The sequence below is a fragment of the Leuresthes tenuis genome, unplaced genomic scaffold, assembly GCF_036924035.1.
Source record: "Leuresthes tenuis unplaced genomic scaffold, fLeuTen1.0.hap1 SCAF_6, whole genome shotgun sequence".
NCBI classification, from domain to species: domain Eukaryota; kingdom Metazoa; phylum Chordata; class Actinopteri; order Atheriniformes; family Atherinopsidae; genus Leuresthes; species Leuresthes tenuis.
The window spans coordinates 15307980-15335479 of record NW_027325360.1 but is presented as its reverse complement, the minus strand read 5'-3'; the positions used below and the strand labels follow the sequence as shown (position 1 = coordinate 15335479).

Sequence of the window (27500 nt, the reverse complement as noted above, 5' to 3'; positions counted from 1 at the left end):
GCCATGCGTAAAACCACGACTTGACTTGGCGACTGAAACAGATTTGAGGCGCCCTTCTCCTCCTCCCAACTTTTAATCTTAAGAATGAGATTATTATGATTATTTATAGTGATTGGTGGATTAAACTTGAGTCATTCGCATCGGGTTGATGGATGGCAGATCGGGCGGATACAAAGAGCTCTGTGAGTCGAGACATCGCCGCTGAGGGGTGATGCAGGAGGAGAAGGAGGGCGACGGTAGAGTAGCAACGAGGGCGGGGTTTTCCCTCCAAGATGAAGCTAACTCAAATATAAAAGCAGCCGGCGCATGTACTGTAGATTTTCCTGACCAACGCGACATACAGAGACGGAGGGAGGAGACAGGATGGTGATGGCGATGCGCTTTGGGGAGCAACTCTTTTCTCCTGATGTCATCTCACCTCCCCTGTGAAGCTGTCGAGCCTCTTTCTTTAAGCGGCAGATGTTCTGTGTTTTTTCCATCGACATTTCTGTAACATCCTGTGCGCCTTGACCGGGTCTGTTTGCTTTGCACACATCACCATCTGTAGCCATGTCGGACTCTGAGGATATGACGGAGTTTGCCAGCATCGTGGAGCGGATCGAGCGGGGCGAGGTGAGTGTCATCCGGATGATTTACGGTCTTTCTGACAGGAGCGGTGTGCCTGTCAACGCTCAACGGCGGCAGCAGCGCGTGGCCGGCCCGCAGGGCTGCCAGTGGATGGAGAAGGATGCTCACAGACCTATTCTATTCTATTCCATCCTTTATCTTATATATTCTGTGCGGATTTGATCTAATTTATCGTTGTGCTATTTCTGTTCTGTTAGCCTACATGGAGTGAGTACAGTCAGACCCACACCTATACTGTGTCTGTAACACAAAATGTAGGCATTAGGCTCTCTATTCTGTTCTATTCTTGTATAATATGTTCTCTTTGAGCAAGGCATTTAAAATGCACTATTGCAAATCTATTTTACAACACATTATTAAGCACCGATGCAGCCATTTTTTGACATTTTTAAGATCTGGGGTGCATAAGTCCTGGTGTGTCTATATATATATATATATATATATATATATATATATATATATATATATATATATATATATATATATATGTGTATATATATATATGTGTGTGTGTGTGTATGAAGAGAGACTTTCCCAACGTTAATTTCCCCTATCGATTAAAGCTTTGTGGCTCACATGAATATTCCTCATATTCTTATATCTATAAAAGATACATCCTTGGTTTAATTAGCAGCTTTGTTGGGTGTGTTTGTAGTTAGTGCTGCAGGGAGATCATAGACTTCTGTCAATATGTAGGCCACTTGGAAGCAGCTGTGTGGTGAGACCTGGCATTCGGTTAGGTGTGTGTGTGTGTGTGTGAGAGAGAGAGAGTGAGAGAGAGTGCATAGAAAGAGGGCTCTTCAATCCATTTCAGACAAACAGAATGTGTTTATGCGTATGGCCCTCGCTTGTATAATCTCTGACAGTCATTCATGGGTGCATGGAGTTGAGCATTTGATTGGGGGAAAAAAAGCAGACTGGGCAAATTGAATCATTGCAGCCCCAGTTGCTGAAATGGGTCAGATTTGTACCCATCAACACTTAAGACGCCCTGTACATGTGCAGGTTTACACACCTGTCGCCTCCTGTCCGAATGGGTTGGAATGTGATCAGACCTATCGTGCACAATGGATAGTGAGGCTTACTCTGATATCTGTGAGAGCACAATCTATTACAACAGGGTAGAAGACACCGTTGAATAGACCCAGTAGATTTGAATAATTGTTTGGAGTTACACCCTGGACAGGTTGCCAGTCAGTCACTGGGTTGATGCATTTAGTCAGAAAATCCCTAGTTGTCATGTTTATAGATTAATCCAGTCTGCAGATCTTTAGACACTCGTAGAACACTGCAGCACAGGCATGGGGAGAACTCACGGAGTGAACATGGCCGCCTGGCAGGTCTGAACCCAGATCCCTGCTCTGTGGAGTGACATCAAGGTTATACTGCCCTCAGTATCTGTTTCACAGAATCACCGTGACTCACACTATTGCTTTCTTGTGGAATAATGAATGACTCCAGAAAGCTCTAAAAGCGTCTACATTATCTTTAATGACAAATGTTAGCCAGTAGTTGAGTTAAAACATCCACTTTGGACACTTGTTACACTTTCCCATCCACAAGATGTTAAACTGTCCTTTTTGTTCTCCAACCAAAACATTGTTGGGTTGACATGCAAGTTGGCCCCGGAACACAGTAAAAAATGAACCTGCATGCACTGCATCAATCAACAACCACATCTTAAAACCTGACAAAATAATGCGAGAGTCACTAACAGCAGAGATTGCAAAATGAACAGAAGTTGGCTTTCATGAGCATTTTGTGCAAGTTCAATAAGTACATTTCTCAGACCACATTCCAGAGAACCTGAGAAGCCTTTTTTCGTGATACTCTGAGTGGAAGATAAGAGCTAAAGAGTTAAGTATTTATGCTTCTAAACTACTCAATAAAAACTTGGTGTGTTCTCACCTTATCTCAAGTTTCTCAAGTGCATCTACGAGTGCAGTAATGGTTCTTCACGGTCGCACCATCTGCAGACACTGGAGACTGTGCCCTCTTCTTATTGGGGCTTTAATGTCTCGTCACTTGATTTATGACAGATTTTTCAGCATGCAGAAGATGCATATAGTGTTGCACAATAAAAAGAGTGCCGTGAACTAACGTGAAGACATTCATAGCCCGCAGAGGAGGACTCTCACGGATGATGGAGATCCTCAGATTTCACTCGGAGTGAAATATATCAACAACTGTTGGGTGGATTGCAGGGAAAGTTGCTGCTGACACTTAAAGTCGATCAGGGCTACATTTGAATGACTTCAGTGGTTTGGAGTGGTTTTAACTTGTTAAGAGAAATGGTTTCACGTCTACCGACCGGGTTGTACTTTTATTTGAAGCTCATTAGCAGAGCTTTGAATACAGTTACACATAGATAGTGAAAAGGTAAACATGATGTCTGCTAAGACTCACACACATAAAAACACATTTCTCAGCGCTGGTTAGAAATATTGGTGGCCTTGAATTGTAAAAAATGCAGTTTGTCTATTTAAAAAAGTGAACAATTGGGCAAGAAAAGGTGTTTATTTGGCCTAATATTGAAAAAGAATAAATCCTAAAAGAAAGCCCAGGTACAATTGTACCACCTAGACTTTAATTTTAGTCGCACAGCCTTTGGCTTTCTTGGCAACCTTCTAGCAGTTGTTGTATTGAGCAGCTTCTTGCACCTGTTGGCTGGTAGTTTCTGTCGCTCCTCCATTGCTTTGCATTCAAGCTCCTTTAGGTTTTCAGCTGTCCTTTTGGCAGCGGCACATTTCTAACAAGTCTTACGGACTTCTGTGTTGCTGGATTTGTGCTTCTGGTCCTTCTTTAGCTGGTCTTCTAATTCCACAAGTCTTTAACACATTCAGTGCCTCTTGTAGCCGCGTCTGAAATCAGCCCCATAGAATTGACAGAAACTCAACTTTGTCTTGATTTAGTGGGTTTTTTTTAAACTCTTTTTCTTAGGGGCTTTTTTCCCCCCATAAATAAACGGATGCACTGCAGTCCATAAGAGCTCTACTTTGGCTTACTGTGTTTATCACACTTTGTTCCATAAAGACTGTAGATTCTCTGAAAATTTGGGGGTTTGGGCCTTTTTCCTCAAATGTTGTGTCCTCCTTGGCTTTCACCCATAGAGCCATACTTTGTTCATCATGTGTGTGTTACAGGCAAAAAAAAAATAAAAAACGCACCACTCTGGACAGCTTCAAGTCACCCTGAAGCTGTTTAGATGTCTTATGGGATGGTTTTACCCGTCCTTTCTAACATATTCCGCAGCAGTATGAGAGGCAACTGAACTGTTTTTTAAATTGCGAAACTGCACGTTAACATTAATAAGTGTTTAAATAGACATGTTAAGTTATTTAGTTGTTATTCTTGGTATTTGGAAATTTGTTTTTTTCTTTCTTTTTTTTAATTTTTTTTTTTAGATATGTGCATTTCTGTGGCTTCTTTGCACAATTTAAAAAAAAAAGAAAGTGGAATCATTCAGCCCGTTTTAATGCAGCATCACTCACTGGTTTATTCAGTTGACGTGAACACAGAATTAAGAACAACTCAGTTGGAAGCCTTATCGAAGTTAAACAAACAGGAGACGATAATCTTCAAAGTTTTTTAATCTTTTTTTTACTGTGAACAATAGCTGAATATTTTCATGGGATATATATCTATATCTATATATATATATATATATATATATATATATATAAGTTTTTGTGAAGTCACTCAACACTGACCTATGAGTCATTCATGCATAATAATAAAAAAAAAGGAACCCAACTCAAGAGATGAGCCAGTGTTGTGTCAACACATAACAAATAAGATTTAAATAGTATTTTAAACCACACAGACACATCATTTGTTCCAATATCTGTGATTAATTGCCAAAGATGGTATGTTTTGACAGGTATAGAATAGTATTTCTGCCCTTATGAGATTCATTCTCAGACCAATTAGCTAAGAAACTTGGCATAGTGTCCAGTGTCTTCTAGTGGAGCACAAAAAGAAGAAGTGGCAGGCCTAAAAACAGTTTACAGCAGAAGAACTGCACTTGATGTCCTTAAGAAATAGGAAAAAAAATCCAGCGACGACCTGAAACAGGGCTTGAGAGATTAATCTGAACCTTCAGTTGATCCATCTACTGTTCACTGAATCCTCAAAAAGGGTCTCCATGGAAGGGTGGCTGTCAAGAAGCCATTCTTAAGGAAGGGAAGACAAGGGGAGACAAGGCTGAGATGTGCTAAATGACACAAGAACTGCACTGAAAATCAGTGGTAACGGGTCTTATGGAGGGATGAATCCTCTCCAGAGCCTGGACCTCAACATTATTGAACCAGTGTGGGATCATCTTGACAGAGAACTGTGAAATATCCAGACTCCTAAAAGAAATGAGCAATTTTCTTTTTCAGACTGTGTGAAAAAACAAAAACAAAAGGTGGTTGCCTTGAACAGGCAACTGCGTTTCCCAGATGTCCCAGTACATCTCTGCACTTATTTCCCCTTTTTGTTTGTTTGCTTTTTTCCCCGACCTTCCTGGAAATACATATAGAGAAATGAGTAGTGCGGCTCAAGACTTTTGCAAAGCACGATGTGGCCAAAACTGTCTGAAAAGAGGGGAGGGATTGTTTCACTTTCGACATCCATCTGTGCCAGATGAGAGCGGCAGAAAGGGCGTCAAGTCAGAGCGATTACTTGATGACGTTTACGTGGAGCACATGAAGCGGATCCACCACCCCCCCTCCCCTCTCCTCCCCTCTCCTCCCCTCTCCTCCCACCCCCTGTCTCGCTCTGGCTGCGGCAGCGGAGTGGCTGCTGATTCACCGCGGACCGCCGCTCGGCGCTGCGTCACTCTATTTAAATTCACGCAGCCGTGCCCCGTCTGCATCTTCTGCTCGCGTCCGAGAAGTTTGGTGATAGTCCCGGACTCAAACGCCGGCCACGGTGCTTCATTCTCTTCTACTCTCCCCACACCAAGGTTGCATTTTTTTTTATATTTTTCTCTCTCTCCCTCATCATGACCGCGGAGATGCGGCGCAACAGCACAAGCGGGGTAAGTGCGAGAAAAAGAGTGGATTCGTGGAGTTGTGAAGGTGATAGGACGCGTTTTCGACTCGTCATTGTTGACCAGTCTGTGGCGGCCGTGTCCTGCATGGAGAGACAGAGAGAGAAAGAGAGGGGGGGAGCAGGCATTGTGAAAACTTCTCCATTCATTGCTGACTCCTGTCTTTGTTCCATTTTTTTTTTCTGAAGTAATTCAGCTTGTGTTTGCTGTTTTCAGCTTAAACTTCCTTTAACCTTCTTATTGTCACTTTAAAAAAATAAAAAAATCTTTTAAACACGTGCGGAGGCGTTTAAGTGGGTGTTTGCTCAGTCTGCAGGAGGAAGATCGATTGTGTTGTTTTCGTGTCTCCACCTGAAATAAATGAGCAATCAACCGCAGCCCGAGAAGTCCCTAGAAGTATCATCTGGTGGTCTTTTGAGTGTTGAAATGTGAACTGTTGGACGCATGTAATTTTACAGTTTCTCTATATTTAGCCAGAGTTAATCCCGTCTTATGTAATGCAATCAGCAACATGGTAAGGCCATTGTGGTTGGCTGTTATTGAGACTGTATTAGTGCTGTTTTTAGATGTAAAATTTAAACTATGTTCAGGGATGAGGGAAAAAAAAAAAAAGCTTTTATGTCCCCTTTAAAATTTACCACCAAAAAAAAAGCTCCTTTTCCCCACCTCGCTGACACAGCAAAAAATGTTATTCATGCTGCACAAATGGCAGACAATGGTCTTATTTTCCCACTGTATTGTTTAGCTGAGGTGTTCTGGAGATCAAAGAAAGCAGTGTCCTGGCCTCCAGCTTGTTTAAGACGAATCTGCGCTGCTATTTCTGTTCCTGTGTGCACCTTTATTTTATTTTTATCTCTTGTGAAAAGATGACAAGAGTTGAGCTGTTGCCTCATTTAAAAAAAAAAAGGAAGAAAAAAAATCCTAAATGAGGAAAAAAGTACAATATCTTGTCTTTTTATGATGGCAGCATTTCAGTAACCACGTCTCCATCATCAGGTCCCGATCAAGAACATCGAGAGGGAGCTGATCTGCCCGATCTGCAAGGAGCTCTTCACCCACCCGCTGATCCTTCCCTGCCAGCACAGCGTCTGCCACAAGTGTGTCAGAGAGCTGCTGATACAGAACCATGAGGACTCCTTTGATGCCGGGTCTGAGTGCTCCCTGCCTGGCAGCCCCAGGTCTAGGGTGCCCTCCCCCTCCATGGAGAGGCTAGACAGGCTTGTGAGATCAGGTGGGTCTCGGGGTAAGGAACCGAAATACATTCTTTTCCCTGCAGCTGGAATAATTGTTCTTTCTGGCTAGGATTTTTACTGGGGACCAATTGGTGTAGGGGAGTGGATCTCGCATTACTCCAGTGTTAAAAGCTTGTGTGTTTGTGTTTAGACGTTAGTATGAGCTGTTTCTGAGATACTGTGAACCAGCCTGATTATGAGAGATGTGAACTGATGGAAGCTAATGGTAAGCCCACAGATTGTGCTCGTATCACATGTATTGATGGCCATATTTGGTGGCTTTCACGGAAGACGACGTGTTTTGCATCTCTCAGGAACTCCAACTTCCTGTTACATGGTCTTCCTCTTAATTCCTACAGGCCCACGTGTGACTGCAGCGTTTAGTTCTGCAGTCATTTCAGTTGCTGCAATCGACAGGTTTGAGTGACTCAAAGCTGACGTTTGCTTCTGCGAGTCTACAAGTTAAAACTTGGGGATACTTTTGCTTCCTTCACAAACAAAAAAAAAAAAAAAAACGGGATGTCTCTGGAGAGGATTTTGTGAACCAGCAAGCAAGTCTTTAGCCAATGCAAATGAATGGTTTGGAATGAATAGGCTTAAGAGAGTGAACTTGGCAGAAAATGGGCCAAGTATTGTGTGTATGTAGGTTTCAGCCCCTCCTCCCTTTCTTGTCCTAAATAAACTTAAATAAACACAAGTCTGACTTTAATCATTTTATCAGCCAGCCATAACACCCTGTCAGCAATTATTGTAATCCTCAAATGGAGGGCAAAGGAACTTGATGAGCTGTAGGTTTTCAACCAAAACGGGGAAAGAGAAAAAAGAAATCAGTTAACAGGATCGCTCAAGCCCCAACTGTTTTTACAGTCTGCTTTTAATGGCCCTGGGGCATCAAACGTTGCCTCTAATCACACGAATGCTTATTTAAAAATGTTTAAGGAACAGGAGTAGCTATCATTTTCACTCCACCTTTAATCCTGTTTACAGTGTTATTATGTACACATGAGAAGCCCGCACATCCGTAAGATCCTTTCAGGCATTTTAAACTCTTAAAACCAATCTGGGCTGCAGGGATGGAAAGCTGTAGTTGAGACAGGGGTAGCTAGATTAACTTATCACAATGTTGTTTAAGTTTTCAGCTCAACACAAGGCCCTGCTGCTGCGGGGCCTGGACAGGTCAATGTCTAAGCCTTAAACGGCATGATGGGGGGACACAAGGCGGCCTTTCTCCCCCCCTGAGAGCTCTGGGCCACAGGCCATCTCCTGAGAAACGTAGTCTTATTTGCACTCTTGACCATCCTGTGTGTGTTGAGTGTGTGCGTATACAAATTTTAAGTAGGGAGTTTTTTTTTTTTTTTTTACTCGGGTGGGGTGGTGATTAATTGCCTCTTGGTGCTAAAATATAATAAGGAAAGTGCTTTTAAACCTGTTGGTGCACGTATTTCAACAGCCAATCTTGTACGAACTACAGAAACTGGTGCAATAGTTTACTTGGAGCTGTGTATAATTTGGCATGTAGTAATTTTTATTGGGTATTTGACTCCACATTCTGTACTGCACACTTATTTTTGGTTGGTTTTGTCCAAGTTAGTTGTGATTTTTTTTTTTTTTTTTTTTTTTCCATCTGTGGGACAAACACGTTGCATGATGGATGTTAATGATTAGCGGTAATATGGAAAGTTTTTATTGAACCAATAACTTGGTGAGAATGATTTAAAACAATTACACTAATTCCGATGTGCACTAATCCATAAGACTGGAGGAGATGCTGAGAGACGAATGTTTGGTATACCTTACAAAATTTGTGACTGTGTAGCATGGAATTTTAGGCACAGCAAGTGCCTTGTGTCAGCTGAGATGCCACGTCGCCTTGCAACAACATTGACAATCTCCTCTAGCGAGCCAGAGCAGCAAGAATCCCCAGAGTACAGTGAGGTGAACAGCTTTTTTGTGAGCTATTCAGCTTCGGTTCAAAACCACCGAGTCTGGGCTCTCAAACACAGCCACCCCCATTCAGAGTGTGCTGCTTCAGCCTGAATGAGTTCATTCTTCACTGACGGGACTGCATCTGTTGACGCAGGAAATAATCAAATCCTGCTTCTGGGTAAACAAATCTCACGTCTTCCTTACAGGGGTCATTGTATTGGTGTAAAGTCTACATTATCTATAGTTCTAATTGATCATGTCGAGTCACTTAAAGTACATTTTAATGTACAGAATGGATTATTCTAGGGTTTTGTGGAATTTTATGGGATTTGTCAGTGAATTGGTCTGATTATGAATCCCAAATTCCATGCAAAGTATTTTAAAGAAAACCAGAGGTTCACTGTTAACATTGCCACTCAGAACCAACAGAGCAAACTCATAATTCCTGACTGCCTTCGCTACAGGGAGATCAGATCACTGGTATCCATAGTGACGCAAGCTGCCTGTGAGGAATGAATGAGGGATTAGATGAAGGAAAAGAAAGAAAAGACTTAAGGCTATATTTATCAACATGAAGCTTGGACAAGCTTTGCTGTGCTGGGAAAGGAGAAGGTGGCGACTGCAACTTCATCTTCATTTTTCAGCATCATTGTATAATTTTGTTACTGGGGCTCAGCAGACCTGAGTGTGTTCAACAGCTAACTCTTGATAAATGCACTCAAGTTGCAAAAGTACTTATTTTTAAATGACTTTTTTGTTATATTGGGGAAATATGCACTCGGTTTTCTTTTCAACAGTTTTATTGGATGGATACCCCTGTAGTGGAACAGCTGAGAAGAATAAATTCTAAGCTACGGCTTGGAGGTGTCTAGCTTAGCATAAAGAACAGAAACCATTACTCTTGTTACTGTAATGCCTGTCAGACTTGCTCTTCAACTTTGAATGCGGTTCACAATGATTAGTGACAACAATTTGTAATATAAGATCCTTCTGAAATTCTCAAAGGCCTGTTTCTCACTGCTGTACATAGATTTTTAAAGAATGCAGTTTATCAGCTGTATCTAATCTGTTCTCTTGAAGTAGAATATGCCATCCTGAGCGTTTTAAGTCTATACAGAAGCTCTGTTTATCACAAAGGTCAAAGCGTAAAAGACACAAGTGGTGTACTTGTGCTGGTAGACTGTCTGAATGCTAACAAAGCTAAGCTAACAGCCTCACAGCTGGAATGCAAACATGCCGTAATGTGTTCAGGTGGCATCGAAATGATTGGACAAATTGGCTTCTAACTAGGCGCGGGAAAGATTTCATCCAACTGAAGTTGTAACATCTATGAATGTCACTGGAAATTTTGGTACCCAACATGCTAAGTAGTAATAATCCATGTAGAAATCTGGCAACTGATAAACATTTGGTTAATGATAAAATTATGATTGATGCAAGTCCTTTGTTCTACAATTTGACCGTAAATCTGCATCAATGCCCAGACTTGGTCTGTCTGTGGAGACTTACGGACATTATGAATGTGCTATTTTTCTTTCTTTTATTTTACTTGTAAGCATATTTCCCCAAAAACCTAAACCGTTCCTACACCAAATTGAGGATGTAATCTATGACACGCCGACCACATAAAGATGCCAAAATGAAGACTTAATTGTACTTTAACTGTTCACACCGTGAAATGTTTTTTTCTTTATTCACCAAGGTTGTACTCACTTTTATCTTGAGTTTACTTTTCATTTTAAAGTTGGTTTGATTTTTTTTTTCCAGTGTTCTGAAGTTAAGTGGATTCTCACATCACTTCACATTATGCATTGTTTAATTTTTCATGTTGGTCTCACCTCACCTCTCTGTCCATTGCTTGCAGCCACACTGCGAAGGTCGTTTGGAAGTCGAGGTAGACGGGGGCTCCGTGTTTTGAGTAGCTGTAGTAGTGAGTACAGTGTTACTATAGAACCCCTGTGAAACCCTAGTTTGGTTTTACCTTTTTCTCTACATAGTCTACTCAAGACCCCTCCACACAAGCATACAAACTCACTGGACTGGTTTTCAATAAACAGATCTTATCTTATTGTTTGGAATACACTCAAATGAGTACTAAAAGCTTAATTAAAATCTCCTTAAAAACACCCACTGAGTAGTGTTAAGTTGTATTTCTTATGGAGCATGAGTCCAGAAAGGAATTCAAAGGACCAGAATTAGAGGCAAAGGGGTGAGGAAGTTTCCTGGGAGTTGAAATGAGACAGGAATGTGTGTGCGAGTACTCATTAGCTAAGCTTTGTATTCATCCTGTAAATCACGGAGAACTGTAGGTCTCCATTATTTCCAATTTCGACAGACGTGTGTAGAAAAAGCCCACAATATGTTTGGGCTTGCCACGGTTCCTAATAGTTTTTCAGACTGAAACTTGTTTGCCTGAAGGGTATTCCTTCAGCTTCATTCGATAATCATCAGTGTTTGAGAAACAGTTGAAGAACAGAGTCTTGTTAAAGCCTACCTGTATTTACTTTGGGCTTGATGATTTAAGAAGGATCCGTGCCAGCCAAGTCAAATAAGACTGAATATCAGACTGAACTGAACTCGGTGGATGTTTTTAAGTAGTCTTTTAATGTTTAAAGTAGATCTTCCTCAAATAATAAGTTATTAAAAATGGATCTTGAACAAAAGGAACATTTTTCTCTAAGCTCTAATAAAATTAATGGAACGTGAACTCAGATTTGTATATTCGCACAAAAAAAGTTGACTAGATTTCCTATTTGTTACATTTTTATACAAATTGCTCACAACACGCCAGTCGATTTCTTAAAATAACATATTTATGCAAGGCCTCCTTACTATTTGACTCTGCAAATAATTGGTGAAATCCCCGTTTGTAAAGGTAATCATGTTTACTGTATAGCTATAGTGCATCTGCTCAAGCAGTACATTGAGATATGTACCGGTGGAAAAAAATGTAATCCACGATGACTTGTCAGTTTCAGCCCTCCACTCTGCCTCCCTCTGCTGATCCACAGATCAGCACAAACGCACACATACACACACACACTCTGCTGCAGGCACTTTCTGTCTGCATCTTGTATGCTTTGCACCTTCTGTCCTGACCAGAGAACCCCACTCGCTGTGCCGTGTCCTTGCATCACATGAATAAAGTCATGTATGCTCCCCCTCTCAGAATAGAAAATGACCCTCCACCTTATTCGTAGGTTCATATGAGAAGGCTTTCTGTCCCACCTCATCCAGCGACTTATCTAAATAACAGAAAATCACCCTCATTCCTGTATTTTCTTTTTTGTCATATCATCCCAGTACAAAGTTGAGCTAAGCTTTTTATCAAATGAATTCAGGTTGGGAAGATAATTTGTGGATAAGATAGAGGGTAAGATAAAAATGGCTCAGCAGATCAGTTTCCTGTTAGACCACATATGGCTTAACACCATGTAATAAACCGTCCCTGCACCTTTTGCAGGCTCCAGTTGTGCTCATGTCACATGGCTACACAGCTCCTCTGCCACCGCTTTTCCCTGAGCTGCACCTTTCTTTGCAGAAGTGCTTATTGATGTCGTCTCAAAGTGTTTTCGCTTACCTGAGGAGTGTTTGATTTAATTTTCAGGTCCTTGGAAACGGAGTGGAAATTCTGGCTTGCAAACTGAGATAAATCCAGCACTCCTCTCTTCCCCTGTCCCCCAAAAACGTGAAGCAATTTTATTTTTAATTTTATTTTGCTGGCTTTGAGTGTGGTAACGGTGTCTTCCAGACCTTGCTCGTGTCTGTGAAGTGACCTTGTGCTCCTCATGTTGATGTGTCGCTGCCTTGTTATGATGCTGCTGCATCAGTAACAAGATCAGTAGTGTGAGAATCTCTTGAAAGCAATGTTGCTTCAAGAGATTTTGTTTTGTATGGAAAGTGTTGCTGCATTGAACTGGACACTTGATTTTTAAAGTATATTTGCTTTAAATTTATTTATTTATTTTTAAACTTTCTGTCTGTGTATTTCAGTTACGTCACTTGGCGTTCAAAATGCTGTGTTGTCTTTCATATCTTATTTTCTCAATCGCTCATCTCAGTGAAACTAAATCCGTTTGCTTTGTCCAGATCATTGTTTGCACTTGAAATAGTCTTCTCTCCTGTGGCAACTGTCGAATGAGTTGGATTTCCTAAAAAAATTGTTTTAACCTAAAAACTCCCAAGGATGCCACCTTCCATGACTTTCCTGTATCTCGTATCACTCCTCATTACTGACCCAGTACTCTTGGATAGTTTGTCCTCCTGGACTTTTTTTTTTTCTCTTCTTTCCCTGAATGACAACTGCTCCATCCATTGCCTGCTCTGGTGTTTTGCTCCCTACACCCATGTTTCTGCTGAGTAGTTGTCATTGTGGGGGAAAAAGGAAAAAAGCACAGTGAAACTAGCTGAGGCTCTATTTGTGTAGGCTGTTCACAAAAGCATTTTTGCCATAAGATCATACTTGGCAAGTCAGAGCTGATGATGTAACCCAGAATCTGAACACTTATGGGGGTTCACTTTTTTTCAAAGCCCCCCCCCCATTTGACTCCCTTGGAAACTATTCGCTCTGTGCAGTTTTCAGACATTGTTGCTCACATATCCAAATAGGGCCTCAGATAAGACTGGAAACTGGGTGGCCTCAGGCTGTGAACCCATGTTGTAGTTTTCTTTTTTTCCCCCACTCACGCCCTTGTTGCTCTCCTTCAGGTTCCATCTCGTCCCCGGGCTGGCGCAGAGGTTCCGTTACTCCTCGAGTGACCACCATCCCCTGCCCAGGCTGCCAGCATGACATCGACCTGGGCGAGCGCGGCATCAGCATGTTGTTTCGCAACTTCACCCTGGAGAGCATTGTGGAGCGCTACCGACAGGCTGCCCGCGCAGCCATCGCAATCATGTGTAACATCTGTAAACCTCCACAGCAGCAGGAGGCTACAAAGAGCTGCATGGACTGCAAGGCCAGCTACTGTAATGAGTGCTTCAAGCTGCATCACCCCTGGGGCACGCCCAAAGCCCAACACGAGTATGTTGGTCCCACCACAAATTTTAGGCCCAAGGTAGGAAGCATCGCCATCTGTCAGGCATCCAATCAGTTTTCTCAACCATGAATTGCTGATTGAATTTATTTGTTTTCCTCCCTGAATTTTTGTAGATGAAATCTTTCAATACTAATCGGAACAAATTAGAAAATAACTACATTTTCTATTGCTGCCTAATTGCTTATACAGCCAGTAATCTGACTTGGTCATCATGCTTGCATTATACAACCCCAACAAGACTTAAACCTCATGTTTGGGTTTTCTGCTTCTTTTAAATATTACATTGTTCCTTCCTATTCCTTATTCATTTAGCAGTTCAGTGTAGACGTGTATAATTTCTGGTTTGGATTAGATAAAAGTGCTGGTTGAACCTCAGGAAAAAGACCTGAACTTCAAAAGCTTTCCTGAGGAGTCTTAAAACAGTTTTACTTCAGCTAGTTTTGGACCGTAAATATGTATGAAAATCTATACTGTCATAAACACTGCAGCTGAATGTTTGTATGCATTCTTTGGTCTAATTTGAACTTCTCCTTGTTCTGTAGCTTGTGTAACTGTGTACGCAGTTGTATCAGATTTAATCCTTTGGGCACAATAAAGTCTGTGTTATCCTAAATGTTTCAGGTGCTCATGTGTCCGGAGCATGAGATGGAGAAGGTGAATATGTACTGTGAGGTCTGCAGACGACCAGTGTGTCACTTGTGCAAGTTGGGAGGGTCCCACGCCAACCACAAAGTGACGTCTATGAGCAGTGCCTACAAGATCCTCAAGGTACTTTGAATCTTTGGGAAAGGATGGTTTGGTTACTTGAGCGTCAGCTGAAGACACTCCAATTAGTTTTATCTGAGGTGGCTGAGTGAATTGGAATGCAAGCCAACACAGGTTCATGATAAGGGGGGGTGGGTTACTTGACTTTGCACACAAATGCCACTGTTAACAGTGGCTTGACGTCATCACGGCCAAGAAATTCTCTGACTTGGAATTATTGATCGCTTTTACTCAGATATCTAAACAATTTTGTGGTGTTTTTTTAAATTTTTTTTTTTTTTAATGGACTTATTTAAGATGGCTCTAAAGTCTATTGTAGCTTTACATAAGAATCCAAAGCAAACATCACTACAGAGCTACATTTTACCTAACTTTGAGCGTTTTTATGTGTGACGTTCATGCCAAAACAAACAGCTGACTGACTGGTCCATGTATCTCCTTTCTGTCGTTGTAATATTAATGCCTGACCTGTACTTGCACACCAGACTGCTATCGGTCTCTTTTTTAGAAACTAAGACCCAGGTTTCCTCAAACTTGCATGTGGTCTCCTGTTTTTTCCTCTTTTATTTTTTCTGCCAGTCACCAGAATCCATTGAAATCGGTTCTGGTGTTTTGTTTCGCTTGCATATAGACCAAAATGCCAAGAACAATTATGTTGTGCAACACTGACAGTAAACATCTGTGGAAATGTATTGAAGAGCAGTCTGATCGTCATCCAGCCAAAATGATGCTTAATGCTGCTGTAGGTGGTTCAGCAAGTCGAGGCCGACTCTGTGAAATTCGGTCTGCTTGTTTGTGTCCACACACACAATGTGATGATGAATATTTTACGAGGCCATTTGTTCCCTATCAGCATGTGTGCATTGTAACTTCAGATTTGTGGACGGTGTATCAGATTCTCTCAGTAGTTGGGTTTTAGTTGCTTTGATCACAAATGTACTGTCACATGTCCAGAAGTTTCATACTTTTTGTACTTACAGCTGCAGTTGTGAATGTTATGAGGAAGATGGTGATCTGGTCAATTTCAGAACAGATGGTTATGAATGGGAGCACTTTGTGCCTCGAACTGTTGTCTCTACAGTGCTGTGTGCCTCTCAGTTTAGGCTGCAAGAATCTCACTGTTTGTGCTGCTGATCTTCTTGTTCCGCAGGAGAAACTCGCCAAGAGTATCCATTACCTCATCAGCAAAGAGGACCAGGTCAGGACTCAGATTACTGAGCTGGAGCTGCTCATCAATCAGACCGAGGTGAGAGAGCTGACTCATGCTACTGCAAGCCCAACATCCTTTGGTCACTCCAGTCTTAGTTTTTCTTCTTTTCTTCTCAAAACTATTTTTATCTTGATAATCTTTTTAGGATATTGCAAAGGATGCCATAGATCTGTCATCTTTACAGTCACACTTTCATTTTTTTCTTTCATGCTTTATAACTTTCTTCAGATTCTCCCCATCTTCTCAAAGGATTAGTTGTACTAACACAGCTTCATATACCACATTTTGAATGTAGTTGATTTTATGGCTCTAAAGCAGCATGAATATGAGCTGATTTCTGTTGATCAGTCTTTTGTAGGAGTAGAAATATGAGACTGGCTTTTGCAAAAGCCAGTCAGATGAGTAAATGGAGATGAATACTGTGTACTGACAAGGAAGGCCACTGAACAAACAGTATTCAAACCACACAAATAAGGAAACGCATTTCTCTTTCAGTGTCAAAGCTTGTTCCCTTTTTACTTTTACATTGGACCTGAGTGAAAAGTGCTGTTACATACACTGTCAGTGCATTTTGGAACATATTTAGAATAGCAGTCATTTTTATGTGTATGTGCTGTAAACCTTAATGCTTTGGGACTATAAGCCCTGTTCATTCAAAATCTGTATCTTAAAAAAACTAAAGCTTAAATTTGGTTAAAATATCAGAATTTTGAATGAATGTGGCCAAAAATGGTAAAACAGGAGTTGTACAGTTGGTTTCTTCAGTGATCTTGATAGATGTAGAGGGGACAGGATCTTTACCAGTAACGTAATTATATTATTATAGTAGAAGAATATTTAACATATGGCTAACTTGACATTCTGAACAAATGCTTCCCCCGGTGGGGGAAGTTCAAAATTATATTGCAGAGAGATGTAAAAAGGGCAATGCCTTTGATTACATTTTTTGATTTTTATTTTTGATTTTTTTTTTAATTTATTTTTTATTTTTTTAATTGTCATCTAAAAGGAAAATGGACAGCTGGCCGAGCGTCAAGCCAACGAGCATTTTGAGCGCCTGTTTGAAACTCTGCAAGAAAGAAAATCCGAGATGCTGAGGTCCATCGAACAGTCTCGTAACAGACGCATGGACCAACTGAAAGGCCAGGTATAAAATACCCGACTTCCTTTCATTCCTGCATACAATCCCCAGCACAAGTGCTTCTTTCCTCATACTGTTCATACACAAGATTGTATGAAACCAAGATGATTATGTTGAAATGTGTTGCTATGAAATATTTCCCAGGTGGAGGAGTACCAGGGTATGCTGGAGAACAGTGGTCTGGTGGGCTATGCCCAGGAGGTGCTGAAAGAGACCGATCAGTCCTGCTTTGTACAAACTGCAAAGCAGCTGCATGTCAGGTACACGGCGCAGCGATTATTGACCAAATCATTTGTCCCATTCCTGAGTTCACCAGCTATTGATCTTTTGCTTATTGCTTTCAGATAATGTATAGACAAACTGTTGCTTCTAAATGCTCTCGAGGCCAAAAACATGCAAAACTCTGCAAATGTAAAGAATCAAAGTTGAATCGCATCATGTTAACTGTGAGAAGGACAATGCGTTACTAAAATCTAGTGAGGGGTTGTTGCAGTGTAGATATTCAACAAGAAAAGAGATAAATGTGGGGGTTCACAATGACACTTTAACTCCCAGAAAACTAACAGATGTGATTCAATATTCCTTTAAAATACAATGAATAATAATACAATAAAAACATTGCTATCGAACCACATAGATGAACTGGTGATACATTGTAGATCAAGAGGTACTCTGAAGATTCATTTGATGTCATTACCATTTAATAAACTTCAGTTAAAGGGGGATATGATTTGAACAAACTGCCCAGTCACAGGTTATTTTGTGTAGCATTAGGAGATGCTGTTTTTGTTTTCTTGTAAACTTCATAAATTGGATTTGGTACGTTTATTTTGGTGTTGAGCTCATCAGGAACACAAAGCCACGTGCTCTGAGGTTACCAAACTCGAGAGCAACCGAGTCCAGACTTGTGCTGCAGTGTCCAGTCAGTGCAGTGATGCGTCTTCAGCTCTAAGCTGGATAATTGATCTGCATTAACAGCTTTGGATAATCTGGGAAACCTTTCACACAAGGGTTAGGATGCTGTGTCATATTTAGTGTTTTTTTTTTTTCAGAAAAGGAATTTTTATTATGTTGTCTGCCTTGTATGCTTTTAGGATCCAGCGAGCCACAGATTCTCTGAGGACCTTCCATCCTGCAGCCGACCCCTGCTTTGATGAGTTTGTGCTGGAGACATCCAGAGAAGAAACTCTACTTAAAGAGATGTGCTTTGGTGGAGGTACGTCCAGTTCGTTGTGCGATGCCGTTTTCATCCTGCGTACCTTAGTGATTTGTGTTTTTACCATTTGCTCTTTACAATATGAAGGCCAGAATAAGCAGTTTGTCATCACCTGCTCCTCACATGCACAACCATGTGAAGTGTGTTAAGAAGTCAGGGGTTGTCTGTGGGCAGGTAATTGGGATAAGCAGGTAAAGCTGCAGATTCAGTGGATTTTTCTACTTCCGCTGATCTTCAAAGGCCATTTCAGGTGGCCCCTTGTTACGAGGCTGTGATGAAGAGGCAGAAAAGAGCTATTTGTAGCAACATGTATTCAATCAACAGGACTATTCATGTCTCACATTGCAATGTACCACTGTCGGAACCTGTATGAATGGAAAGCATCACAGTAATATCTTAATAAGGCACAGATCTTATCAGATTAAGAACTACGTTTATATCTTTAACAAACTCACGAATTCCCTGTAATTAAAAACAAACCTGAAATATTTAAGTTTTTAGAAACGAGTTTATGCACGCCTGCAGTTCTCTGGAAAGTTGTTCCACATATCGTGCATTTAAAACCTAAGAAGCTCCATCATGTTAATCTGTTTTATGACAATGTTTCATAAATATGTTTGTTTATGATGCAATTGTAATGGCAATAGCTTTTCAGACTCAAATGTGGAACAGAAACTTATGGGGAATTACTGTTGATTTAAACAAGGGGTCCATCTCTGAGAGCAGCCCTGGTGAGATTAGTCCAAGGTTAGCTCTGTCTGGATATTTGTATAAACTAGAAAATGACTATTTTATCCTTCTGTATAGCCAGTGTTTTTGAAAACAGAAGTGTTTCCAAAATGGCATTTTTCCTAATTGCTTATAGTTCATTTTTATGCAGAAAGCAAAAATAGCAACAAAAAAAGATGTCCAAACCAATCGCTGCTGCATCCTTGTTGGGAAGGTGCTGCTCACAGCAGCTGCGGTAGTCGTATCGATGTGTCTTTGGCCGGCAGGACTTGTCTGCAGTGGCACGTGCTGAACTCAGAGGAGGAAATGCAGTGGAAGCATTTCTATACTGCAGTAATTTAGTTTAAGCCTTGGCCGATAATGCAGCAGTAAACAGATCAGGGCTGTTTCTGGATAAGTGCCCCTCGGTATGTTAGAAACTGGGGTAGTTCTTTTCAGCATTTTCAAGTTTCTGCACAGCGGTCGTGTGTATAAGGCACCCTAAGTTGGCTTTTACTTGATGTCTGTAGCTTGTCTATATTTTCTGGTCATATCTTCTTATGAAGCTTTGTCCTCTCCAATGGTAACTTTGTTGTTCTGCTGTGAGTTTTGACCGCTGTGCTTCTCGAGGGGCTGTGAAAGAGTGTGTTGTTAAGTGTAAATGCTCTTTTTGTCAAAGTTTCTCTCCTCAAAATGTCAGGCTGAGGTCAGAGCCTCTCAACTGGTCCAGAGTGCTGGAGTCACTTTGGGTTTGACAGACATCCTCTCATAGACTTTATGTTGTAAGTCCTGTATGGAAATGGTGGAATGGAAACGGACAAACAAAGCCTGTGTATGATTTCATGTGGAAGTTGTAACTCCCTACTTTCCTTCATGACGACTCATCTACACGAAGGAATGGAGCTTCTAATTATCTTGACTCAATTTGGTTTTGCTTGTGTAGCTTTCATCCATTCTTTGTTGAAAAGTGAGTATAAAGTATAGAGATGTTGAGTTTAGGTTCGACAACAAACGTTTGTTTTTCCAAATTTCTTTATTGCATTATGTATTAAAAGTAAAACTCTTCACTTAAAGCTTGTTAGCCACATGCATTGTACTCATTAATGAAAACACTGGGCTTTTTGATGAGAGCTGGATGGACGAAAACAGTTTGGATACAGATTAGTGACTTTTGAGGTTCAGAAGGCTCAGGGACTCCTTCTATAGTAGGGGAAAAGCTTTAGAAAAGTGGGAATGGGGGTGTGGAAATGAAAGCTAGGGTGAAAAATGCAACAAAGATGGGGGAGATTTAATCTTACAAGAAATGCTGTATAGAAGATGTCTCTACATGTCCTGTTTCTATTTGAGAATTAAATCTTGCAAACCTTTAATTGAACTCATCACGGAGTATGTCTGACATCAATATGGATAAAAGCAGAAGTTGTTGCTGAATGTAAAGCCAGTGCTGGATGTTCGATCCCTCTCAGGAAGTCTCCTCTTTCAGCAAGTGGACAAAGGACTCGAACTGTGCTAACAAAGTAGGATAGAGGAAATGTTAACTGAAAGAGAGACATGATGGTGGGGGCCAAATATTTTTTTCCAAAGTGCATTTCCAGGCAGTGAGTGTAAAAACCTCTTAAGCTCCATTATGCAAGGTAGTCTTGTCCATCCTCCAGAGAAAGAAAGTCCTGACCCTAACAAATCTAATCTTTGCCATGCTTTCATTGCTTAATTTGCTTAAACCCAAGTTGAAGCTTAAGTGCAGTATTTAGCATGATTAAAGCATTAGTGAATTTTACCATAGTTCCCTTGTGTTCTTGTCCCCCCCCCCCCCCCCCCCACACCCTTATCTGTTATCTGATCTGTTATTTTCTTATATCCTTTGGCAGAAAAATAAACTTAAAAAAAAAAAAAAATTACCAATTTTGGTATTAAGCTATCATTCCATTTCTGCTCAACCATGTTTTCTCTGGTTTTCATGTAATAACTAGCTGCTTTCTTTCTCTCAAGTTCCAGACCCTCCACTGATTGACCTGTCAAACAGCAGAGTCTATAATGAGGCATCGATCTGCTGGAGGCTGCCTGAAGACCACCTGCCCACAGATCACCACGTGCTTGAGTATCGCAGGTCGGTTCAAACACAGCTGCAAGAGAAGAGAAGAGAAGAGTAGAGGACTGAATAGAGCCACAGACAGGCTATTTTATGTTGGTGCGGTGGGGGATTGGGCACAAAAATGTATTATAATCCTCTTTCTCCAGACTCCGAGGCCCAAGCCAATCCCCGTCCCAGGAGGATGGCGAGGACAGTGGCATGTGGAGGGCTACAGACAGGGTGTATGGACCCAGCGCTGTTGTGGATGACCTGGACCCTGACAGCCTGTACTCCTTCAGAGTCAGAAGCTGCAGGAATTCCATGTTTAGCCCTTACAGCCCCGAGGTCGCCTTCCACACACCACCTGCACCCGGTAAGCTCTGAGACATGTGGGGAGATGTTATGATTCAGATCGAAAAGGAATTGGGGAGGCAGGAGACGTTTGCTCCAATGTTAAATCAAATTTAAGTTCAGTCAGTTCAAGCTGTTGTTGTGTTGTCAAGTCCGATAATTAACAGGCAAAAGGACTGCTGGGAAACTAGCCCCTGTTATTGGGCCTCTTTTTGGCCAAAGACGCTGCTTAGCTCTCATTCTCTTCAGGTCAGTGTGTGTGTGTGTGTGTGTGTGTTAGTTCTGAGCCCTGTGTGCAGGACTATCAGACGACAGATGCTTCTGTTTGTTAAATTTTTAATTCTCTTGACGCTTGCATGATGGAGGCAATGAAGCACAGAGCTGCTTTAAGTTTATCACCATGGTAATGGCTTGTGTGTTCCACATGGCTACAACCAGTTTAGCTTTGTCTGAATGTGTGGGAGTACAGCACCACAGCTTGGAAAGAAACCTGTAGTTATCTGTTGCTGGCAAGTTAAGCTTAAGAAAGGCAATATATTTGTATTTAAGAAAAGAAAAATCCTCCAACCATCTGCTGAACTTCATTTAAAATTTGACCCCCTTAAGGGAGTGTATTGCTGTTTTATTTTCCTACTTGACAATCATTGAATTTTCCTTGCTTTGATCATCTTTAGCTAATATATACAGCAAGTATGAAAGAGTTTGATATACTGTGGACCTTTCAGTAGTAATACCACTTACTCCTGACTCATGGACCAGAAGCTGGAATGTTTAATATATACAATTTAAAAAAAAAAAAAAAAAAAAAAAAAAAAAAAAAAATAAATAAATAAATAAAAATATATATATATATATATAATTCTGACCTTCCTCCTGCAAAAATGTAGTCATTTATTTGTTTAAAATCAACATTTTTTTGTTGTCAGGTATGTGTATGAGTGTTTGGATTCAGAGTGGATTGATAATTGGACTAAAATCTAGAATGGACAAAGCCAGGCGCACAGGATCGTGACAGTGACGGCAAATACTCCTTTTTTCTTTTGTCACTGTATGTTTTAATGAGGCTATACGCGGATCACCATATTTAATAGCTAATGGGCTTAAGGGGCTACTTTTCAAGTCATTTGTCTTCAGTACCACTGGATAAGGATGACTTATCATAAAACTGCTGCTTAGCTGCCTATTGACCCTTCAGGCAGGAATATACTACGATCATGCCCTACTTGCTATTGGGACTTCCCTCGATATGAGAATGAATTGTTCTTCACCCGTGTTGGCTTCAGATTGCATGGGATGGTTGAGTGAACAGGCATAATCATGTCAGCCTGTATGTGTCCTGGATTATTGTAAATATGGCCTTTGGCCCCAGAACTATTTATAGCATGCATTTAATTTCAAGCAGATGAGGTTCTTGAATGGCAGAAAGAACTCAGTTTCTGTGGGCAAGTGGGTCTTTGTTTCAGTATTAGGATTATGTTACAGCGCCCCCCTGTGTCAGTCTTTGTTATTGACCCAGTGTTACAAATGAATCAAGTTGAATACTCCTTTGTGATTTTCCCAACTTGCTCTCGTCTCTCTGATCAACTCATTCTCTCTCCCACTCGTCACTTGCAGCTTTTGGCTTCCTGTTCAGTGACAAGTGTGGATTCAGCACTGAGCGACTGGTTCTAAATAAGCGACGAGACACTGTAGAGAGCGTGGCAGGAATGGCCTACCTGCTTGCAGCAGAACGTGTGCAGACGGGCAGCTACATCAGCCTAGATTACATAATTGGGGACACCGGCATCTCTCAGGGAAGGTATGTGCAGTTGTGTTGCTCCATGAACAATGAAATGAGCCTCGACGTAAGAAAAAAAAGTGTAAAATGGACACGTTGGCAATGAAATCAATTAAGCATGGATCTATTTTGTTAATTTTTAAATGTATTGGCATGTCAGAGTTTGAAATATTTATGGAGCAGAGTTGGAACTTTAATTTTTAACTCAACCTGGTATTTTTCAAATTCAGTCTGTTTTTGCATAGTATCCATTGAACAAATCAGAAATGGTTTATTAGTGGGTAACTGGTCATCATCATGACCTCCATCCTTCCATTGTTTTGCAGACACTATTGGGCCTTTAAAGTGGAACCACACTCCTACATGGTTAAAGTTGGCGTGGCCTCTGACACCAAGCTGCTTGAATGGTTTCACAATCCGAGAGATACCAGCAGCCCAAGGTACCAGCAACACTTACAATTTGTCCATAATGATTTAAACAAAAAAAAGGTAAATCAATTTGTTGAACTGGTTTATTTGAGATCTTTGAGGTCTTGAGATCAAACTCGGACACTGTCTCAGTACAGTGTGAGGTGTTAACTTAATCCCGTGATGTAAGAGAACCAGTATAAACTCGTAAAGAGCTTACTCCCAGACAAAGCCGGCCTTTTTCTCTGAAATCGGCTCATGTAAAAGCATGTAAAGGAGCACATTATTTAAACAAACGAAAATTAATTCTATGGTAATTACATAAGATAAGCATCACGCAGTATCCAGCCTGTAATTAAAGGGCTGAATATTCACCACCACCACACACATGCACGCTTGAAAGAAATTACCTGGAAATAATTGATATCATTCCTGCTTAACCATCCCTCTTACAGAGTCTGTCTCACAAAGCTCTTTAAAATCTGAATATTGGTGCTCACCAGGTGTCTTTGAGGTCCTGTAATGCTTTTGTGTTTTGGACCATAAGACAAAAACCTTTAGCATATATTGAATTAATACATTTAAACAACTAATTGGAAAATTATCAGCAAATTTGTGTTTATGATGAAGGTGATCAATAGGTGTAACTCGGCATTACTTTTCAAATTTTCCAAAATTACTCTTGGACCCACTTGAACCACAGATCATCTGTATGTTCCTCCTCGTTTCTTTCACCAGGTATGACCATGACAGTGGGCATGACAGCGGCAGTGAAGACACATGTTATGAGGTGTCCCAGCCCTTTACGCTGCTCACCCTGGGCATGGGCAAACTCTTCATCCCCAAGGCCTCTTCATCCTCTTCGGTTTCCACAGCAAACGCACCGTCGGGCGACCCTGCCAATCGCATGCTTCCCATGCCACAGCGCTTGGGCATCTGCTTGGATTATGACGCATGCCGGGTGTATTTTTATGACGCCGACACCATGAGATGCCTTTACGAGAGGCAGGTGGATTGCTCTGGAACAATGTATCCAGCTTTCGGTCTCATGGGCAGCGGAAAGATTCAGCTGGAGGAGTTCATCACCGCTAAGAGACTGACCTTCTGAGGAGGGATGGAGGATTTGTTTAATATTTAACGTGTTCTGTGAAGAGATGGCGTTACTGACAGGGTGACGGAAGTTCAATCTGAATCTAAATCACTCTCTTGAAGATCACATGAGGCAGTTGTCATTGGGTGCTTCTGCCCTAAATGTGAAACTGAGATAACAGGCCTGTGAGTCGTCCACATCGAGGTCTTCAGAGTTTGGTATAGATCTGAAAAGGTTTCCTCTGCATACCAAAGTCTCTGTATCTGTATGTAGATTTTTTTTTTTTTTTTAATTGCCAGCTGGGATCAGCTGTTAATACTGAACTGGCTGCACAGTTTGCAGTCTGTTTTGTTTTGTTTTAACATGACACACCTTTGAGCTTACACTTCCTCTTTTTTTCAGGTTTATTATTATAGATTATATTGTGTGTAAATGACTGTGTCGTCATCATTGGCTGTTTCCCCCTTCTTTGACCATAGCAGCACAGGTTTAGGTGTAATCTTTGCTGATCTGAGAGAGCCTTGTAGCTACTTTTTAAAGCTAGTGCCTTTGCCTTTTTTCCCCCCACTGGGTTTACGCTATTAAGCAGATGATGGTGTCGCAGCACAAATATAAATACTGTGTGGGTTTACTGTAGGTATAGTTTCATCACAGACACTGGTGTCACTATTTACTCTTAACTTAATCACTGAAAACACTACTTTTCCTTTTTTCTTTTTCTACTGTTATGTTTAGCTGGTTTTGCACAATGAATGAATCCATGCACATGATTAACTTAATCAGTTTGATCACTACCTAGTTGGCTTCTCTACTTTAAATGTTGTCGGCAATCAGCACACTGTCTGTCATTCACGCTCGCAAATGTCCACCGAGGCTTAAAAATGGTGTCTAAAAATGACTCGCTTTTCTGTTGCACAGCACAATGTAACTTTTTAACATCGCAAACTTATCCAGGTACCAGGACTCATCTGTATGACAACTGCAACATCCCTGATGGCCTGCCTTTTTGGCTCTGGTGCTGACTTAAGTTCACCGAACACACACGCACTCAGCTGTGTGGCCTCGCCGCCTTTTAACAGTTTATTCAGGTTCTTACAAAAAGTGCTATCTCGCAAGAACATCACCTTTAGCTGTCAAAACCACTGTTAAATTGCACTGTATTCAAATGAACTGTAGCATGGTTTTATCTTCCCGTGTGTTTGGCTGTCAGACGCCCAAGTTGATGCTTTGCTTTGACTGGATCAGCTCAGATGTTCAAGTCTGAGAGCACCCTAGACTTTTTTTTTTTTTTTTTTTTTTTTTTTTTTCTCAGTGATGTACTGTATTCGTGCCTGCACATAGGTTTGTTGTACATCTATAAATATATACGTCTTGATTTCTGGAGGGTTAGGATAATCGGTTTGTGTGCGTTTTCTCAGGTTTCTGGCCCTGATTTGGGCCCAGTGTTACCTACCTCTATCAGTCAAGCCTGGAAAACCTTAACTACTGTACCTTTCCTGACAGAAACAGTTTGGTTTGATTTTACAGTTCGCTTGTTTCTTTAGGCTTTTTGTTCATGTCTGACACTAAGCTGATCTTTTGAAATGCGTTTTTTTTTTTTTTTTTTTTTTTTTTTAAATATATAGTTCATAATAATCCCGACTATATTCTTTTCAGTGAGATAAAGTACATCATTAATGTTCATGTAATTGGTTGATGCTTGATGGTGGATCATTATTGATGGAAATTACTGTAAGTGGATGTTAACCTGTCCCGCTGCCTTTTGTCAAGGGAGTTTATCAAATCAAACCATCTTCTATTCCACCTTTTTTGTGGTGTTGGTTTGAAGCTTTGGTTTTAGAGTAAGACGTGTGTGTGTATATATATATTTTTTGCTTTGGATTTAATTGTTTAATAAATTTGCTTGTATATTAAACCTCACATGTTCTCCAGCTTGAAAATGTAATATTTGGTTCCTGTGACATTGTGCATAATTTGTCCCGTGTGTGTGAAATAATTTTCACTCCATTCCTCAGACCTTTTTTAAATTAATTTTTAATACTGACTTTTTCCAAATTCTATGCATTCAAGAGCAAGGTCAGTTGTTGTTTTCACACGAATGTAATAACTACAGAACAAATGGATTAATGTTCTTGGACATTTAAGGTTTGTTTTTCGTGTTTGTTAGTAGTCGCAACACGCTTGTAACTATAAGACTTAGAATACGGTGACAAAATAAATTAGAATGCATCTTTTATCCTGCTTTCCAGGTATAAACTTGGTACTATATTATGCGCAGGCTGGCTCTCAATCTTCATACAGGCTAGCACTTTAGAAATCTGTAGCATGTCTGCAAATGTTTGGCTTTGCAGGTGTGTATAATATGTGTGTGCGTGCAATATTATCAAAAGGGGCTGGAGAACCGAAGAGAGGACGCAAACGCCTTTAAAAGACAATTTGCACTGAGTTGATAGGCTATTTTGAGGTTTTAAATGGGTTTTTCTGAGATGGAGTTGCATTTTAAAAGCTCGTAGTAAATGTTTGTCCTTCTTCAGAAACACTTAGATTTGTCATAGTGCATTAGTCCCTACGTGGTCTTTTTCTTTCTGAGGATCGTGATTAGTGTACAAAGTGGTGGGTGTCAGTGTATATATATACCATGTAAAGATGTGGAACTACTGTTTTGCTGGAAAGGCTACATGTGTGCTTTGCTCTGTAGGGGTTTGAACAAATAAAACTTTTTAAATAGATTTATTTTTGTCTGTGATCTTTGTGCAGTTGTGTAGCGATTTGATTAATTGTTAAAAAGCTGTATATTGTCATTTGGCAAAAATCAACACTTTTAAACCCCTTCACAAAACACCTCTGTTCTGCCACAGAGCTGGTCCCCACCATATTTGGGATTCTTCACAGGACCTTTTTGAGGGG

General features: G+C 40.8%; 1 protein-coding gene across 2 annotated transcripts; it reads left to right on the top strand.

Annotated features, from left to right (window-relative positions):
• The first annotated feature begins 202 nt into the window (after positions 1-202).
• Positions 203-27322, top strand: trim36 (tripartite motif containing 36). 2 transcript variants are annotated; one of them, XM_072387783.1, is made up of 13 exons: positions 203-612; positions 6659-6893; positions 13528-13874; positions 14478-14624; positions 15772-15867; positions 16841-16978; positions 17117-17232; positions 18067-18188; positions 20886-21003; positions 21135-21340; positions 22933-23116; positions 23422-23535; positions 24242-27322. In XM_072387783.1, the coding sequence occupies exons 1-13, from the start codon at positions 550-552 to the stop codon at positions 24609-24611; spliced, it is 2256 nt and encodes a 751-aa protein (XP_072243884.1). In that variant the 5' UTR covers positions 203-549; the 3' UTR covers positions 24612-27322. The 2 variants fall into 2 exon arrangements, with proteins under 2 accessions (XP_072243884.1, XP_072243885.1); XM_072387784.1 differs by lacking the exon at positions 203-612 and adding an exon at positions 5522-5650.
• The last annotated feature ends 178 nt before the right edge of the window (positions 27323-27500 follow it).